General features: G+C 36.6%; 1 protein-coding gene across 1 annotated transcript; it reads right to left on the bottom strand.

Moving 5' to 3' along the window:
* Positions 1–2958: 2958 nt before the first annotated feature.
* Positions 2959–5738, bottom strand: cetn3 (centrin 3). Its single transcript, XM_026274432.1, has 5 exons — positions 5576–5738; positions 5062–5197; positions 4553–4667; positions 3708–3899; positions 2959–3376 (listed from the first exon to the last, which is right to left on the bottom strand). Exons 1-5 carry the CDS (start codon positions 5590–5592, stop codon positions 3333–3335), a joined length of 504 nt encoding a protein of 167 aa, XP_026130217.1. The 5' UTR covers positions 5593–5738; the 3' UTR covers positions 2959–3332.
* Between the last annotated feature and the right edge of the window lie 12096 nt (positions 5739–17834).

The raw sequence follows: 17834 nt of genomic DNA on the forward strand, positions 1-17834 counted from the left end.
AGAGTGAAGATGTAGCTGTGACAGTCTCACAGATTCCCAGTGAAGTCAGCTCTCGAAGCCCCCGTGGGCAAAGCCGAGTTCGTGGGAACGGCTGAGGTGACAGATCCCGGCATCTCTTCCCACAGAGCTCAGGGACAGAAGACATCCCTTATCCTGACCTACAGACTCTTAGACATGATGAGCTGCTATCGGCAATCACGTGACCCTCTGTGGACCAATCAGAGCCAGAGAAAACCCTTAAACACTGGAGGTCACGGAAAACCTCGCCCTGAGCTCCAGATTTACTTGCTCAGCAGAATACAAGCATCACATAACAAGGAAGACGGACATCACCGGGCCAAAATCTCGCCCTCAAAAATGCAGTTTTATATTTACTGGAGAAATTGATGGTGCTTCCAAAACGCATGAGCTTGTGTTCGAGCGATAGTAATTGGATCGCATACGCTCTATAAATAAACTTAAAATGGATGGATACGCCAGTCTTTTTAACAAACGCTTCTTTCCAAGTTTAAATTACCATGTGTGGGGGAAACGTCTTAGAAGGTTTTGAAATTTGTACGAGTAGGCCATGATCGTGTGGCTTCGACTTAAGATACAGCAAAGTTAAATATGCTCCAAATTACAGTCGTTATGGGACCCTCAAAGCCAAAATTAGAGGGCAAACGCCTAGGCGGTACTATTGACTTCTTTATTGAATGACTGCTCTGTATAATTAGCAAAGCAAACTAATCCATCTGAAAGCATTATACCGCGAATCAGATGTCGTCTCACGATGGTCAGCTGATCTACGATCAACCTGTAGTTTTGACACAAGAGGACGTTGATGTCCGCCTGTTGTCCACTCAGGGTTTTTGGAAACATTCATCTGACAGAGAATCCCGTCTCTGGAGACTCTTTGGACAACTGAGAAGGAAGCCATTACTGCTACTACGGCCTGACGGTAATGACAGAACGACCTTTAACCTTGCTTTCCCTCATCTAAAGCACGGCAACGATTTTGAGTGTATCGTATTACGACATTTGACCACATTTCGCCATCAGATGATTTCAGCTCTAAATGAACTTTAGTTACAGTTTTTGTTGCCATTTATAAACACTGGTCTTAAAATATCTCAGAATTGTTTTTTTCTATACGTGATTTCAGGAACACTTTTGTGTGTGTCTATATTATATATATATATATATATATATATATATATATATATATATATATACACACACACACACACGTCTACAATTATTCATTTTAACATTGTTCAAATAACTTATAGCAGTACTCCAGTACTATGACTACTTCTGAAGTCATATTTAAAATATATGTAAGGAATGAAAATCACTGAAAACCGTAGTTCACAAATCTCATTCATGCTTCTTTATATTCAACATTTATTAGAACATGAATACTTATTGTGCCTGGATTAATGTCCATTAACATAAGCAGGTTCTTGCTTCTCATAACTGATTGTGATGTTAGGGGTTTGAAAATCAATTGCGAGACTTAATCCTTAAGTTTTTTTTTTTTATATTTACAATGTTCCTTGTTACATAGAAGAAAGTCATAAATGCTTTGTGGTGATTTTAGGGCAAGAAAATACTGACTTAATATGTTTTGGTAAACTATTACTTAAGTGCTATTAATGAAGCACTAATGAAGAATGCACTTATATTGTTTAATATTGAAATCCATAAAAAAAAAAAAAAAAAATAAATAAAAAAAAAAGTTTTTAAAGTTTAAAAAATATTTTTTTTTCTATTGATAATACTGTAATGTGTGTGGGGGAAAAAAATGATGCTTAATTGATTCATTTCCCCTGGAATGAATCAAACTTTGCTCATCTTTGTGGCCTGATTTGTTGTTTTCAATGTATCAGGTGAAAAACAAAGCACACACAGGTTAATTTCCCGTGCTGATTTTGTGTGTAGGTGACTGTCCTTACCTCATGCAGCTCCACCTCTGCTTCCAGACAGACCCACACTGACCAAATTATCCTCACAGTGGCACAGATACGCATGGAGTCATCGGTGTCAGCCTCTGCAGAGCTGTGCTCACGTTTAATTTTGGATAGTGTTATAAGAGGTGTTACTCAACACATTCATCCATTTAAAACGTTCCTGAATCGTTTCCTGAATAGACAGCTGAATCGATCCCACATAGACCGACATCTGGCCCAGGATCAGGCCAAGGCACAGAACTTTAGAAGATGTCAAACCTTTCCAATGAACCTGAATGACTCTTTGAAAAAGTTTGAGTATCAGAGTTTGCTTCTCACTGACACGCAGTTGTGAACTAGCATTTATTTTAAGATTCGGTTTTCCTCACAAGGTTCGTTAAGTGATGGTTTTATAGTCACACCTTTGGTTGTTTAAGAAGTATTACTAAGGATGATATTTGAGTATTAAAAGTTTTGGTTTTCAGAACATAAATCTCTTTTCCCTGTACTATAATAACAACATTCAACTGCAGTCTTTCTGAAAAACCAATCAATACAACAGCAGAACAACTTTTCTTTGAATAATGTCTCCCTCTATTGGCCAAAACTGAGAAATCCCCTTTTAAACCAACCAAAATGTGCCATTAAACTACACTGAGGAAAAGGATCCATACATTTTTTTTTATATAAACCTAATAAATAAAGTTAATCAGCAAAAAGAAATTTTTCAATGATACATCAATATTATTAAATTACGGACAAATTAAATTCATAATCCAAATAATTATACGATTGGCAGAGACATACTCTAGTATTGCTTTTGTGAAATAAAATATTTTGTATATATTACATATATTATTCATATATAATGGAACAAGTCATCCTTAATTTTTGAAAAATAATTGTAATCCTATACTGTTTCTGAACAACTGAGCTGCATTACCTGGAATCACTTTAGAACTGGATCCACTGAATAAACATGCTACAGCAGCATCATTTTGCTTTAGCAAAAAAAGAGACAAAAAAATGATGTTTGCTTGTTTGTTTTTACTGAATATTTACAATAAATAGTACTTTGGAATGTTTTTTCAAATGTGAAATGAACAGCTACAGTACAAACTATTAATATCGAAGACATAACAAATTTGCCATTTTAAAATACAAAGTATCCCTATAAAAAAATCTAACCAACCTAATCATGACCTGAAATGTTGTTCTTGTCCTTCATGTCCAGTTCAGTTCAAGTGTCTTTTCAGATTTTAGCACCAATCGAACCTACCGCTCCTTACATCTGAAATGTGGTTTACTGCTCGTGAATAAGATCAGTCTGTCAGATCGATTGGCTCTTCACAGCATGTGCGCAGCCAAACCTTCAGCACATTTCCTTTGAGTCACAGCTGCTCACGAGTCGCCGGTCATGATGGAGATGAACTCCTCTTGATTAACTGAAAGAGTCCAAGAACAAATGTGATCAATTAAATTCCCTTTGCTTTTAACCTACTTACTCACAGCACAGATAATTATTAATATTTTGCGGATTAAATTACATAGAGCTCTTCACAACGCCAAAGGACACACAAACAGCTTTCAAATCAGCCTTCATTTCCACTGTTCCCATTTTTGTTGGCTGCAATACATTAATTTGCTGTGCCTTAATTGAGAAAAGCACTTTGGGCCAACTGGGAAAAGCACAGTAATTACTTCCATTCATCAGAGGAAATATAAATAGCACTTTTTTTTTTCTTCCTCTCCCTAGATAAAAAGAGAGCAACTTACTCTCTCCGTCCCCGTCAGTGTCAAATTCATCAATCATGGCTCGCAGGTCTTCATCGCTCATGTCTTCACCCAGCTCCCGAGCGACTCGCCGCAGGTTTCTCAGGCTTATCTTTCCCGTTTCGTCATCATCGAAAAGTTTAAACGCCTTCAGAATTTCCTCTTTTGGGTCTCGCTCCAATATCATGTCCGTCACTTTAAGAAAATTGTTATACTTGGTTTGAAGCACAAAAGTAAATCAATTTCAAGCAGTGATACTAGAAGCAGAAGATTTATCGGGCTACATATATTTGCAAATAAAGCAGTCTCCAGACGATGTGTTCAAAATCAAGACTTCCAGGGAAACTGGCGCAACATAATTAAAATGAAAATGCTGCAACAGGGAAGCCTGTGGCTCTTTTTTCCTACATAAGATTTTTCTTGCATGCAGATGAAACGCTTACAAACGTGTTTGAAGGATGTTGTTGTGAAATGTAATCGTGTAAAAATTTAATTTTGCTGACAGACTTCAGCTCAGGCATTTCAGAATGATTAAACCAACATTTTGAGATGGTGTTCAATGTGATTGGTGTGCTGGTTAGTCCAGTTATCCAATCACATGATCTGTTGCAGCAAAGTCACATGAGTTTTGTATTGAGTATCGAGCAGTTTATTCAGTAAATGTGCTGCCATCATAGTTTATGCATGTTTTCTTAGTGGATAAAGAAAGCACACTGCCTCAGTTGAGCTTATACATTTTTTAATGTGCATTTTATGATTTTATTCACATCTAGCATTTTCATCCCAAACGACACATAAATGGAAACACAGCGATAGCTAATATCATAAGAGTAATGAACTCAACTTACCCACTTCTTTGAAATCTTCAAAAGTTATTTTCCCAGTTCCTTCTCGGTCATAGTCTTTTAGGATCTTCAACACATCTACTTTCTTCACCTCAAAACCCAGAGCTCTCATCGCCACCTGGAACCCAAATTTTAAATATCAGATTTATTCTTGGTGTTTTTGCTTTATTATGATAGGACAGTTTTTAAACAGGAAGCGAAGAGTTTGTTTATCTATTAGACTAGTTACATTTCAACATTAAAGAGACAGTTGGCCCAAAAATTACAATTTGCAGGAATTTGCAGCCTGCTCATAAGCAGTGAATGGGTGCCGTGAAAATGCGAGTCCAAACAGTTGATAAAAGCATCACAATAATACATTACGGAAATGAAACACTAAGGTTTGGACTAGCCCAAATCTGTTCAGAGGAAGAAACTCTTGGGTGGCATGAGTGTGAGAAAACTTTTGAGTTTACTATTCCTTTAAAGACTTAAACCTTTAAACTGATGAATATTCACAGCTGTGTTTTTACCTTTAACTCATGATAATCTATTTCTTTATCCTTGTCTGTGTCGAAGAGCTCGAACGCCTCCTTGATTTCATCCTTCTGCTCCTCAGTAAGTTCTCTCCTTTTCTTCCTTTTAGTCTTATCAGCAGTTAGGTCAGTCCTGATAGCACAAGTATGGAAATAAATCACCTTATTCCTTCTGATCTTCTATTAGTTCATATACCATTCAATCGCAGGCCTAACGTTACACACTTGCTAACGTTACGTTACCTGCCTTCCTAGAAAGAATACTGAGGTCTCACAGAACATATCACGCTCAGAATTGCAGGTGACTTGACAGTTTACGTTTAAATATGTCAAATTTATAGCAACAAAGTGAAGTTAATGCATGGTACTCTTTGTTTTTAAGGCAATGTGAGTTATCGTTGCTATCAATAATAAAAATACACTAGCAACTGTTCACATGCACCGGCTAGTTAACAGTCCACACACTAACAGCTGGTCTCTAAATGAACTCGACCAAACACGTCATAATTACCTCAGAGACAAGCTCATTTTTGCAGTTTGGCAATAAAAAACTGATAATAAAAACACAAAACCGACCAACAAGATTAGAGTTCGGCTTCAACAGTCCTGCTAATCAGCTAGTCCCTGGACACAGTCGCCAAACGCGGCGCGTTGCTACTTGATTGTCAAGGAAACGTTTCCGATTGGCTGCGAAGGTCTGAGCGTCAGGACAAAGGTACTTGTGATTGGTTATTTGGAAACAGCCTTGCGTTTGAGCCTACTTGATTGGCGGGCTGGGCTGGCAATGGCTGGCTGATGGCGGTGACCATAGACACATAAATACCATAGACAGTAAAAGATAAATACCTAGACGCCTCATTGGCCGCTTTGAGCCTTTGCCGCGATACGTCAACGCGTCCGTCATGTTAGTGAGGGCAAGACTGCCTTAAAACAAATGAAAGTAAACGGGGGAGCTGCGGTTTTTACTGAATAAAAACACGACAACTTTCACATTTATCAACCGATTTCAGAGGTTTGTAATCTACCTGCAGTTAAAAAAAACTTTGCCTCCAGTTATTTAGTTAGGGCTGGAAAATTATAAATTGAAAGCTCACATTTGTCTCACTTGTTGATTTTTTCGGTTTACAAATCTGTTAATTTAGTATAACTGTAACATATTCATGTAATGTAATTTGAATGTCTTTTTTTAGACAGGAGCCCAAATTCAGACCCAGAAAAATAAACCCCACAGAAGAGGTGGGAGTTCAAAAGAGGAATCTTTATATTACCAAACTGCAGGGAGATGAAGAGTAGATATAAGTCATGATCTGCAAGATTAACCACAATCTGAGGCATCGGAGCGAGTTCGCAAAACATTTTATTCAGATCGGGACTCCGAATCGCGTTTTAATGAATCTTTGATCTGGGGCTTCGGAGCAAGTTCGCAAAAAATTTGATTCAGATCGCGACTCCGAATCGCGTTTCGCGAATCATTTGATCGGGGCTTCGGTTCGGAGTTCGCAAAACATTTGATTCAGATCGGGACTCCGAAGCGCGTTTCACGAATCATTTGATCGGGGCTTCGGTTCGGAGTTCGCAAAACATTTGATTCAGATCGGGACTCCGAATCGCGTTTCGCGAATCATTTGATCGGGGCTTCGGTTCGGAGTTCGCAAAACATTTGATTCAGATCGGGACTCCGAAGCGCGTTTCACGAATCATTTGATCTGGGCTTCGGAGCGAGTTAGCAAGACATTTGATTCAGATCTGGACTCCGAATCGCGTTTCGCGAATCATTTGGTCGGGGCTTCGGAGTTCGCAAAACATTTGATTCAGATCGGGACTCCGAAACGCGTTTCGCAAATCATTTGAGATCAGGTCTTTCGAGCGGATTTGCAAAACATTTGATTCTATCATGTAAGCTACTAGACATAGACGTTAGAACAGGGGGGGGGGCTTGTTTGTTGTTTTTGTTTTCCGTTGTTATTATATATATATATATATATATATATATATATATATATATATATATATATATATATATATATATATATATATATATATACAGAATCTGAATTATGTGTTTGATTTGTGTTTGAAATGTGTTTGATTTAAGCCTACATTTCAAAATTTTTCTATTCCCAGTTCACCAGCCACTTACTTTTAAGTAGTTTGGGAGAAGTGGATGAATTCACCTGTTGTAAACATAGAGGTTGTAAATCCAACAGATCCGATTCTCTGAACTGCGTCTGCGGCACAAACTAACATGGCGACGCCCATCGCGCATACAGCTCAACTAACGCGATCGTTATAAAGGTGTTTAAACAACAATATACTTCCACTTGCATGTATTTGACAATCGGAATATCAGATATTTCATGCCATAACTAACACTTTTGTGAATATTCTGAATAAAAAAGGAAAAATGACATAAAAGCAGATCATCATTCATTCAGCGCTGTTGCTGCTGTAGTGTGTCACGTGACAAGCAATGACGCGTCACCATGGAAACGCCCCCCCCCCACAATATAGTTCCTACGTCCCTGCTACTAGATCAAGTTTTAATAAAGAGAAAAGAGGTTTAGAGACACATTTTTGTTAATAGCCTGTTAGTAATCCCTCAGTCCATAGCATCAGTAACTGTATTATTTAGTAAGGGAAAATTAAAACAAAATAGGATGAGTTTCAATTTTTATTTTATTTATGTAGCAATGATCATCTTAACCTCTGTGGAGTGTTTAGGGTATTTCAGTACCCTAAATTAAATTCTAATTCATCAAATGACATGACACTTAATGACTTTACCAAAACAGAAATTGGGATGTCTGATTGTATATTAGTGTAATAAAATCACTCAGAATGTTTATATAGTGCTTTTGTTTAAAATTGTAATTTTAAATGGTTTCCAGTAAATGGCAGATATATACCACTTAAGTACGGCAAATTTTTCATATGTAATACTTTTTTTTTTTTTACAAATTTAACATTTAAGCAAATTCCATATCAACTGTATAGTAAAAACATTAAAGGGAGTGATGTTACAATTCATGATTGTCTAGATATTGGTGTTTTTAATTTCACCTCTTAAAGCACTTTCTTTTATCATTGCAAATATCAGTATTCAACATCTTGGGATTAAAATGTCAAAACATTATGCATTTGTAATTGCAGGTTAAATGCATTTATATCTTGCATTAAACATTGTGTGTAAACATCTGTCGGGGTCTCTAGAGAGTGATGTGCATGATTAAAACTTGAGCCAGAGGTTCTTCACCTCTATGAGGAGACCTTGGACGTTAACGTTCTTCCATCTGGTCTCATCATCCACCCTGATGCTCCACACCTTGGTGTAGATGGCAAAGTGGTGGACCCAAATGAAGAACCTCTCTGTTGCCTGCTAGAGGTTAAGTGCCCTGGTGTGAAAGAAATCGGAGAGGCATCCCATGTTGAGTTTATTGGGGACCATGCAAAACTGAGGAAGAAACACACAATTGGCATTCCACGGTCAGCTGATGGTTACTGGCTTAGTTAACCTGGTGTGATCTTGTGACAAGTACAAGAGGTGACTTCCATGTGGAGAGGGTATGGAGAGATGATGAGCTGATCACAGAGATCACGGCTAAAGTTGTTGAATTCTACTTTGGCATATACATTATTTTTTTGCTAGGAAGAAAATAGGCATGAAAAATTAACCAACAAATGATGTTCCTGTTCTATAGTGAATGTAGTTCTATAGTGTTCTATAACAAGACAAAACAGTTACCCCAATAAGTCATGCTTCAATTAATTATATTTTATTGTTATTTATGTTATATTGTTGCCACATACCTACCCCAAACTGGAAAGATGTCAGGAGGGGTTGGTGATTTCTGATGTGTTCAGAATCTGAAACGATATTACAGATCATAAGTAAAAGTAAAGAGTTAGATTTTCATAAAAAAATCTCTGACTTAAATTTCCCCCCTAAATTCTAAGCATTAAATTCAGCAAAAAAAAAAAAAAAAAAAAAAAAAGCACACTGAGAAGTATGTGAAAGATTATATGAATAATGTTGGTTAAAACCCTGGCTGAGAAGGTAACAAAAGCTTAAACTGACTAGAATATAGCAAAATGTGCTCATCACAAAGCAGACAAGTTACTAGGAGGTGAAGAGAAGCATGTTGTCACTAGCAGGTGTGTAGATGATGCTGATGTCACTAGCAGGTGAGGAGGAGCATGATGTCACTAGCAGGTGTGTAGATGATGCTGATGTCACTAGCAGGTGAGGAGGAGCATGATGTCACTAGCAGGTGTGTAGATGATGCTGATGTCACTAGCAGGTGAGGAGGAGCATGATGTCACTAGCAGGTGAGTAAAGCATCTCTTTCGCCAAGCATTCGAATAATGTATCTCTTAAATTGTGAGTGTAGTTGCATCTGATCAAATGTGCATTCTTATTCATTAGCTTGGGTTAAACTAATTTTACTTTGTTGGATCAGCAGCATGCTGATGATCTCTATTTTGTTTCTATGTTTTATAACTAGGATTTACACAAGCTCCAGTCTGGATCCAGAACATCTGAGAAGAGATGATGCTGACCCTCAGAGGACCCGGAGGATGCTAACCCTGAATCAACAAACAGAACTAACAAATATTGCTACAAGTGTGACTGCATCATATAATAATTATTAAACAATAATATTAATAATGTTCATCGTCTGGCTGACTACGTCTTGTATTAATTTTTCTAAAAATCCTGTCAAACATGCACAAACTGACAGTCACCAACATAAGCTACTACTAAATATTGTAGAAACATAATTTTCTGTAAAGTTGCTTTGTATCGATTTGTACTGTAAAAAGCGCTATACAAATAAACTTGAATTGAATTGAGTTGATGATGCTGATGTCAGTAGCAGGTGTGTAGATGATGCTGATGTCACTAGCAGGTGTTTTTTCCAGCCCCTTTATTTTCCCCATGCCTCAGCAAGAGCACTTAATTAACATAAAGCAAAAATAATACTTGTATTATTTTGTGTTAAACATAACACTTTAATAAAAACAACTCATTAATTTGGAAAGTTACTTAGAACATCAATTCAAAGTAAAATAACCTACAAACTATTATAAAATAATTTTAATTCTGCTTGTACAACAGATGTTTGTTCAACTGCTCGTATTTCCTACATTGTTGTGGATTTTATTGATAACTTTAAATGTCTTTGTTAATTTTGTGTGACTACAGCCAGAAAGAGAGCAGTATAAAAGGTTGATGGCAAAAAGTATAAAAACACTGCTTCACTAACCTGCTCGACTGTTAGCATAGCTGCTACCATGTGCTACATTAAATGTATAACGTTACATCTAACAATACAAATAAAACATACCATATTTGATTAATGTAGTTGCCGATAAGCTTTTAATATAAGTTATTGTTTTAGTTAACACATTACACTCACCTGGGACTGGACGGCTGTTGTAATCGTGCTCGAGCACCATCTCGACATTTAGAGCTCTGCACCACAAACATCCCGTTTTGACGCGTGATTTAACGTCTCCGCAACTTTTCCACGCAAACCTGGAAGGCACAGCCCACGGTGCGAGATCGACCGTACTCCGGTTGGACACGGACCTCATCCTCCGTGAAGTGCTTAGCAGGGGCGATTCTAGGATTTTTTCAACTGGGGGGCACAAGAGGGGCCACGATTAATACAGAGGGGCCAATCTTGTGTTGTTTGAACTGTATATCCAAATCATTTCAAGAGTTCAGTAACCTTTAAAATCAGTAATAAACAGTGATACCCTATTATATTTTAATAGCAGTTATTCACTGCTCTTAAAAAAAAAAAAATCAAATACAATTTGTATTAACTTTTCACTTTACAAAAGTGAAAGAAAAACTGTAATAAATAAAAGAATCCAATGTATGAATAGTGTACAACTCACAAATAATAATAATCAGAATAACATTAATAATTCATAGAAATAAATACACAATTAATTAATTAATATAACTACTATAAATTTAATATAATTTCATAATATGTTTTTGTTTATTATCCACGTCCCATTCAATTTGCATAGCAGCAGTTGCAGTAAATTTGCATTGACGAATAAACAAAATCTACTTATGTCAAGGCTAATTAATCTTGAGCATATTGATTTAAAAATATCATATATCCATACTTTGTTAGAAAGCTACTTGTTCAAAAAGGTAGCTTTAGTTTAACATGTAAAATATGTGGATCCTATAAAACAGCAATCGCGGAGCACCATGGTGATTTAGAACGCCAACTGAATTTATTAGGAATCTACAGACGCAAATAGACTAAAGGTGTAGAAAAATAAAGACCTATATGTGTATTTTGGACTTTTTTTTTCACAACAAGTCTGAAAGAAGATATGTTACTGAAGACAAACAGGCCCAAATCTCAAAATTGACCAGTAAAAAAAACGATGTTTTTGCATGTGTCCAGAGGTGGGTAGAGTACCCAAAAACTTTACTCAAGTAAAAGTAAAAGTAATTCTAGAAATATTTACTCAAGTAAAAGTAAAAGTACTAGTCTTGAATAGTTACTTGAGTAAGAGTAAAAGAGTATCGGATAAAAAATCTACTCAAGTAGTTAGTTACTTTGGGTCATATATACGGAGCCTATTTTTATTTAGATATATAGATAAATGTATGTAATGTGTGTGTGCGTGTGTAAATGTATATATTTCATCAGCCTTTACTGCAATTTATTATAAAACCCTGTCTGTTTACTTAAGTAACAGATATAGGTTTCATGCCATAACATATTTTTAATACGACTGACTTTATATTAAATGTGAATTTAACATTGAAAGTTAATGTGATATAAATATTGCTACTAATCTTTCATTGTTCAGAAAGAGAGCAAATAACATTAACATTATTAAAGATCATTTTCACTGACAGTCTAGATTTCAATCACTCTCAGAAACTCCCATTAAAATCACTGAAACTGTTAACACTGTGAAATCAATATCTTAATTATAGATTCGTACACACATCTGCACTTTGTTGTTTCTGACGAGAGAATTCGCCAGAAAGAGGTATTCAGTCAGCGAGCGAGTGAAGGAAGCACCGGCATTTCAGCGATGACTCATCGGAACACCTCTGATTGGCCATTGCATTTAAAAGCTCAACAGAATCGTGTGTGATTGGTTATAATGCGCAGCGCTGTAAAAACGCGTCTTTCTCTGGCTCAGCGCCGGCAAGCGATCACAAATCTGAATTTAGCATCTGATGATATGACTTGCTGAACGTACTCGCACCGGTGTGATTGAATTAAAATTAATACAATCTTAATCGGCTATTTTTTGTCTTTTGGAAGCATTCAACTTGACTCCCCTCTGTTATAAGCCACACACGTACAACAAACTACTGTCACAGAGGTATCGTGTACTGTAATCAAATGTAGCCCAAGTTATTACCTGTTAAACAGTAGACAGCACACGCGGTGTTCATCTAATAAGGATCTCCACCGCAAGCAAATAATAGCCTTTGCAGATTTGCTTTCAATTCAGTGCAGTTCCATAGTCCCGTTTTCAACGCTGCTGATTAACGTTACAACTCTGAGTGAACCGCTTCAGACGCTCAGCGCGTTGCTTCAGGGAACTGAACGACTCATTCAGACTGATTCATGAACCAATTCACTCGTTTGCCAATTGGTTTGATCAAGCCTTTGAACAGAATCGACTCAAATGAATGAATCATTGGCGAATGGGCATCGCTCATTGCCCAGAGAAAAGTAGACGGCGCGTTTGGAATAAACTGAAGCATTTATAACATTTATTGCATTAAGATAAAGTAACGAGAGGGGCGTCGCTCACAGTAACGAAGTAAAAGTACAGATGAGTTATTTACTAAACTGAAAGATTATAATTTGAATTTGTGAGTGACAGACAAGTAGAAATGTGGGGGCACACTGGGGGGCCAATCAGTTTTCAGGAGGGGCCAGTGCCCCCATGGCCCCTCCCCTGGCTACGCCACAGCATACCTGTCAAGTATCCCGTTTTGGCCAGGAAAGTCACGTATTCTTTCCCGCCGTCCTCCCGTATTAGTATTTTCCCGTAAATCTCCCGTATTTCAATTTATTTTATTTTTTTACCTGCGTTATTAATAAAATAATAAAAACATTCCCAATCTGAGCTCTGTCACTAGTCTCGCGATAACTGCCACCTGTAGTAGCCTGTCCCGAGGGTTGTAAAAAATGTAAAACTTTGATTCCTCGATTAAAAAAAATAAATAAAAATGTAGCAAAACATTACATTCAGATGATATGTAGAACTCTCTGTGATTATCAGTGTCAGACTGTGTGTGTTGTTTTGTCCGGGGCTCGTGGGACAGGCGTACTACTCTGGCTGTGACATCATCATCCTGGGGAGGGACTTTGAGAGGATTCAGATCATCCCAGGAGCCAAACACGGGAACATCCAGGTAAACACAAACACACACACACACACACACGGTTCTGGCGTCCAAACAACATCAAGATCTTTATAAACTGTTACAGCACTTACTGAGAGTGACACATAGCATAGCTTTTAGCCTCATGGTTGCAGTTTGAGGTTTAGGAATTAGTTTTATTATTATTTTTTTAGCCTTTATGTTTATGTCAGTTTTAATAATTTTAGCATTTCAACTTTTTTGTAAAAAGTTACTACTTTTAATTTTAGTACTGTTTTCATTTAATTTATAGCGCTTTTTACTTTACAAATCATTGCAAAGCAACTTTACAGAAAATTAAGTTTCTACAATATTTATTAGTGGCTTACACGATTTACTTTAGCTTTATTTCAATTACAGAAAACTGTTTTTAGTAGTTTCAGTCTCAGTTAACAACAATGACACATAGTTGGTTGCTTTGGGAATTACTAGTTAGGAATAAAAGTTTAACTGTGTGTGCTTATTTTACATATTTTTTAAAATAAAATGTAAAAATTATATATTTTTGTATGAGTTTCTGTCTTTTGCTGAATGCTAAAAAGATGATGCTTTAAACACCAAACGGTTGATGGTACCCATTCACTTAGCCCATAGTATTTCTTCCTCTATTATAGATGTCAATGGGTGCCGTCAACCAGTACGCACTCAAAAAAACATCTTCTTTAGTGTTCAGCAGAAGAAAAAAACACTTGTTCAGGCTGAGGAAGAGTAAACGATCGCAGGATTTGATTGTTTGATTCCTCTCACACAGACAGTACAGTTATATGAGTGTTAATCTAAACTGTGTTTGAATATGAAGCACTTTTTGTCTGTGAAGACATTTGTGAATCAACCAATCAGCTGTCACTCGATTTCAGAGCCGCTAACTAGAATGAGATCACAGCTACTTTTATTTTCAGTATAAATATGGAGATGAGCACAAGGCTTGATGAAATAATACTGTGATAAACATAAAGCATATTTATAATCATCGAGGCTCCTGCAGACGTATGTTTTAGGAAGATTGTCCAGGGTTTATTTTTTACTCTTTTCTTTTACCCGCCACCGTTAGACTCGGACACAAACACGAGAGATTTTAATTTGATGAAGGTCATGGTGTTCTTTCTTCACCTTTTGTTTTCCAGCTCAAATATCTGAACATCCTTAAATCGAGAAGCATTTACTAAAATATAAATGAGTTCATGTTTAAAACAAGAACAAATATCTGTCAGCGGCTAAGAAAAACAATAGTTTTCACCTTTGGCAGAATTTTTTTCCATTTTAAGAATTAACCAATAAAAATCTAAAAATGAATATATTGAGTAGATAATAAACATTTATATCTGAGGTCATTATGCATCTCCTGCAAATGTCTTGGTTTCATGATGTTCATATATTAGCACTGGAATACAGAGTGTAATAATTTTTTCTTCCCCAGATTATTGCTGATGTGAGGAAACAGTGAGGAATCCGCTGTATAGTGATCATGCTCTCTGCCCTTTAACCTCTCAAATCTGAATATATACGCCAATTAATCTAATTTTATATCAAGTATGAAGAGATCTGTAATATACTTGACTGTATGTAATGAGAAAATAAATTACTTAATGCAACATCCATCATTTCTTTGCTGGGTTTAAGTTTTTTTTAGGAATGATTATGTCATCTTTTATTATAAACATGAGTGCAGTATTAGCATTTGTATCAACATTATTAGAAATTTCTGAATGAATCAGAATCAAACGATTAAGTGATTAATGCAGAGATGTTCTTCCTTTGTATTTCTGTCTTGTTTTCTGGTATAAATTAATGCTTTCAAACGATTAATCGCTTTAGAATATGAGCTGGGTCATTCTGTCGATTCATTCAGGGCTGCTCTGGGTTTAGTACAAACACAACATTAGTCTAGGGAGGTATAGTCTTGTCTCTAAGAACAGCTTTCCTCAGCTTTCCTTAAGGCTGTCCTTGTCCTGTTTGCAAATGACTAAAAGGGAAGAAAAAAGAATACATAGAATAAGTCACAGTTTGTTCATGTCCGTTAATTAATTAACTAACATTAACTAAAGGACTAGTATTCTAAAGTGTTACCACTTAATCTTTGTAAATAAGTAACGGTAGTGAAATTAAAGAGAGAAGTTTTAGCTCCATCATTAATCTAGACGGTCAAAGTGCTCACTCTGAATATTGTGCTCATAACATCATTTAGTTTATTATATAATTGGCAATATAAGTTAAAACGTAATAAGAATTCATTTAAACTTTGAATTCTTATAAAGTCTCAGCTTTCACTGCTAACTACGTTAGCAATATCGCTAGCTATTTATTAATAGTCTGACACTGGTGGTTAATTAAGCTGTCAACATAATGTTAAAAATGACCAAAAAACACGGAGAAAGAACAGCTGAGTCTTACCTGTGAAAGATAACACACCGAGATCTGTTTTATCGTGTGACGGTTTGTAGGTGTCCAATCTGTCGATGAGTCAGGTACGTTTTCTTCTGTCCTGATGTGAGAGTTATGAGAGTAGCCCGCTCCAATATGGCGGCGACGTTGACGTGCGGTCGAGTGGCCAATGAGGCGTCTATATGTATTTACCATAGACAGTAAAAGACGACCATAGACGACGACGACGATGAGCATGTCCAAAAAAATAAAATAAAAATAAAAATTCAATATTTTGTATATAATACTGCAATACTTTAATATAGGTTACTGATTGATATTTAATATTGATATAAATATCAAATTGAGTATATTATTAAATACTATATATACATGGCTGCTGTTGTGTATGCAATATAAACTGAGGGTAATTAAATCAATGCACCAATTGTCTTAAATATTAAAGTAAACAAAATGTACTGAAACTCTGGCGACATGAGAACGCCTTTTATTTTTATTATATTTTATTACTTTTAGTTTCTGCTGCTATTAATACATTTAATTGATTACTTATAATATTTAAACAGCAAACTGTTTAATACAGCAGTTTTGAATCCTCAATTTGGTGATTTCATTCATCCACCAATAGAGGACGCCCTACACCAAAACAACATGGACATGGCTCCTTTCTAATTTGAACTGCAACAGAAAGTACAAGACACCCTTTAAGACTTTGCACGAAACACGTTCGTTTTGTAATTAATTTAACAAACAATATTAGTATTCTTTCGGTGTATGATCACGGTTGGTGGTAATGCCTTCACAGCACATTAAGGGAAGTTAGATGGGTGGCTCCTTATTAACCACTTCCACCCGATGAGCCTAAATTGTTTATCTGCAGATCTCAAGAAGAGGCGGTTGTGGGTTCGAGCTTGGAAGGTCTTAAGGTCACACAACCACACACCCTTACAGATTCAGTCCTGAAGAAAAGCTAAATAGATTAATCATGTGAGGTGCATGAGCTGTTCCAATCAACTTCACAGAAAGACTCATACTGTTCACTTAATCTAACATACTGACTACATACTTGTGCATACCTATTTGGCTTCTTGACCCAGGAAGAACAAATCAAGTCAAGTCTGCTTAATTGTCCATACAAATACACCAAGAAGCCATGTTAACTTGCAAAAAGTGTCCATGCAAAAAGAAAATAAAAGAAAGAAAACATGCACTTGCCCAAGATTTCATCATTAACATGGAGTGCAGCGTCACATGCTTTCATGTTTTGACTGAACTTGCTCACTTGATTTAGAGCACTAGGATCCCAAGCAGTCAGTTACAGAGACAACAAAGATTACCTCCAGGCAACCGTTGACAGTTGATAGGTGTCGTATTAAGAAACAACAGGATCGTTCACACGCTCACTAACCATTACTCATAAGGAGGTGTAAGCGGTTGCTGGCATCTAAGCTTTTACACAGTTTCCATGATCTCAAGCTGATCTATTTGCATGCACGCCAACTCAAGGAAGAGGGTTTTGTTAAGAACATGATGTCTATCATGAGAGAGAGAGCATAACATCTTGAGTTGTGATAGTACTAGCGCACTCGCTGACAGACCACTGCTTATGAGATTTGAAGAACAGAGTCTGTGTAGCCCATGAAGCAAGTCTGTTGCTATTGGACGGAGCTGGTCATGTGACAGTCCATTCATTTCATTAGCCTACTTATGACAGTCAGTGCTTTGGTCTTAGTCATAAGGACCCTTGAAGGCCTGCACCATCTGGACTTTACTTGTGTTTTACTAGACTGTTTTGTGTTACCTAAAAGAACTATATGTGTGTAATAATTTTTAAGTATAAATGTGTTCCTCCTGTCAGTTGGTTTACTTTGACAGTGTGTTCTACAGTGTGTTGTTGTTGTGTGCTGGTTATGTGGGGGAGGTCTGACTGGATTCGACTGGCTCATACTGAACAAAAGCA

Source organism: Carassius auratus, chromosome 10 (assembly GCF_003368295.1).
Source record: "Carassius auratus strain Wakin chromosome 10, ASM336829v1, whole genome shotgun sequence".
Classification (NCBI taxonomy): Eukaryota; Metazoa; Chordata; class Actinopteri; order Cypriniformes; family Cyprinidae; genus Carassius; species Carassius auratus.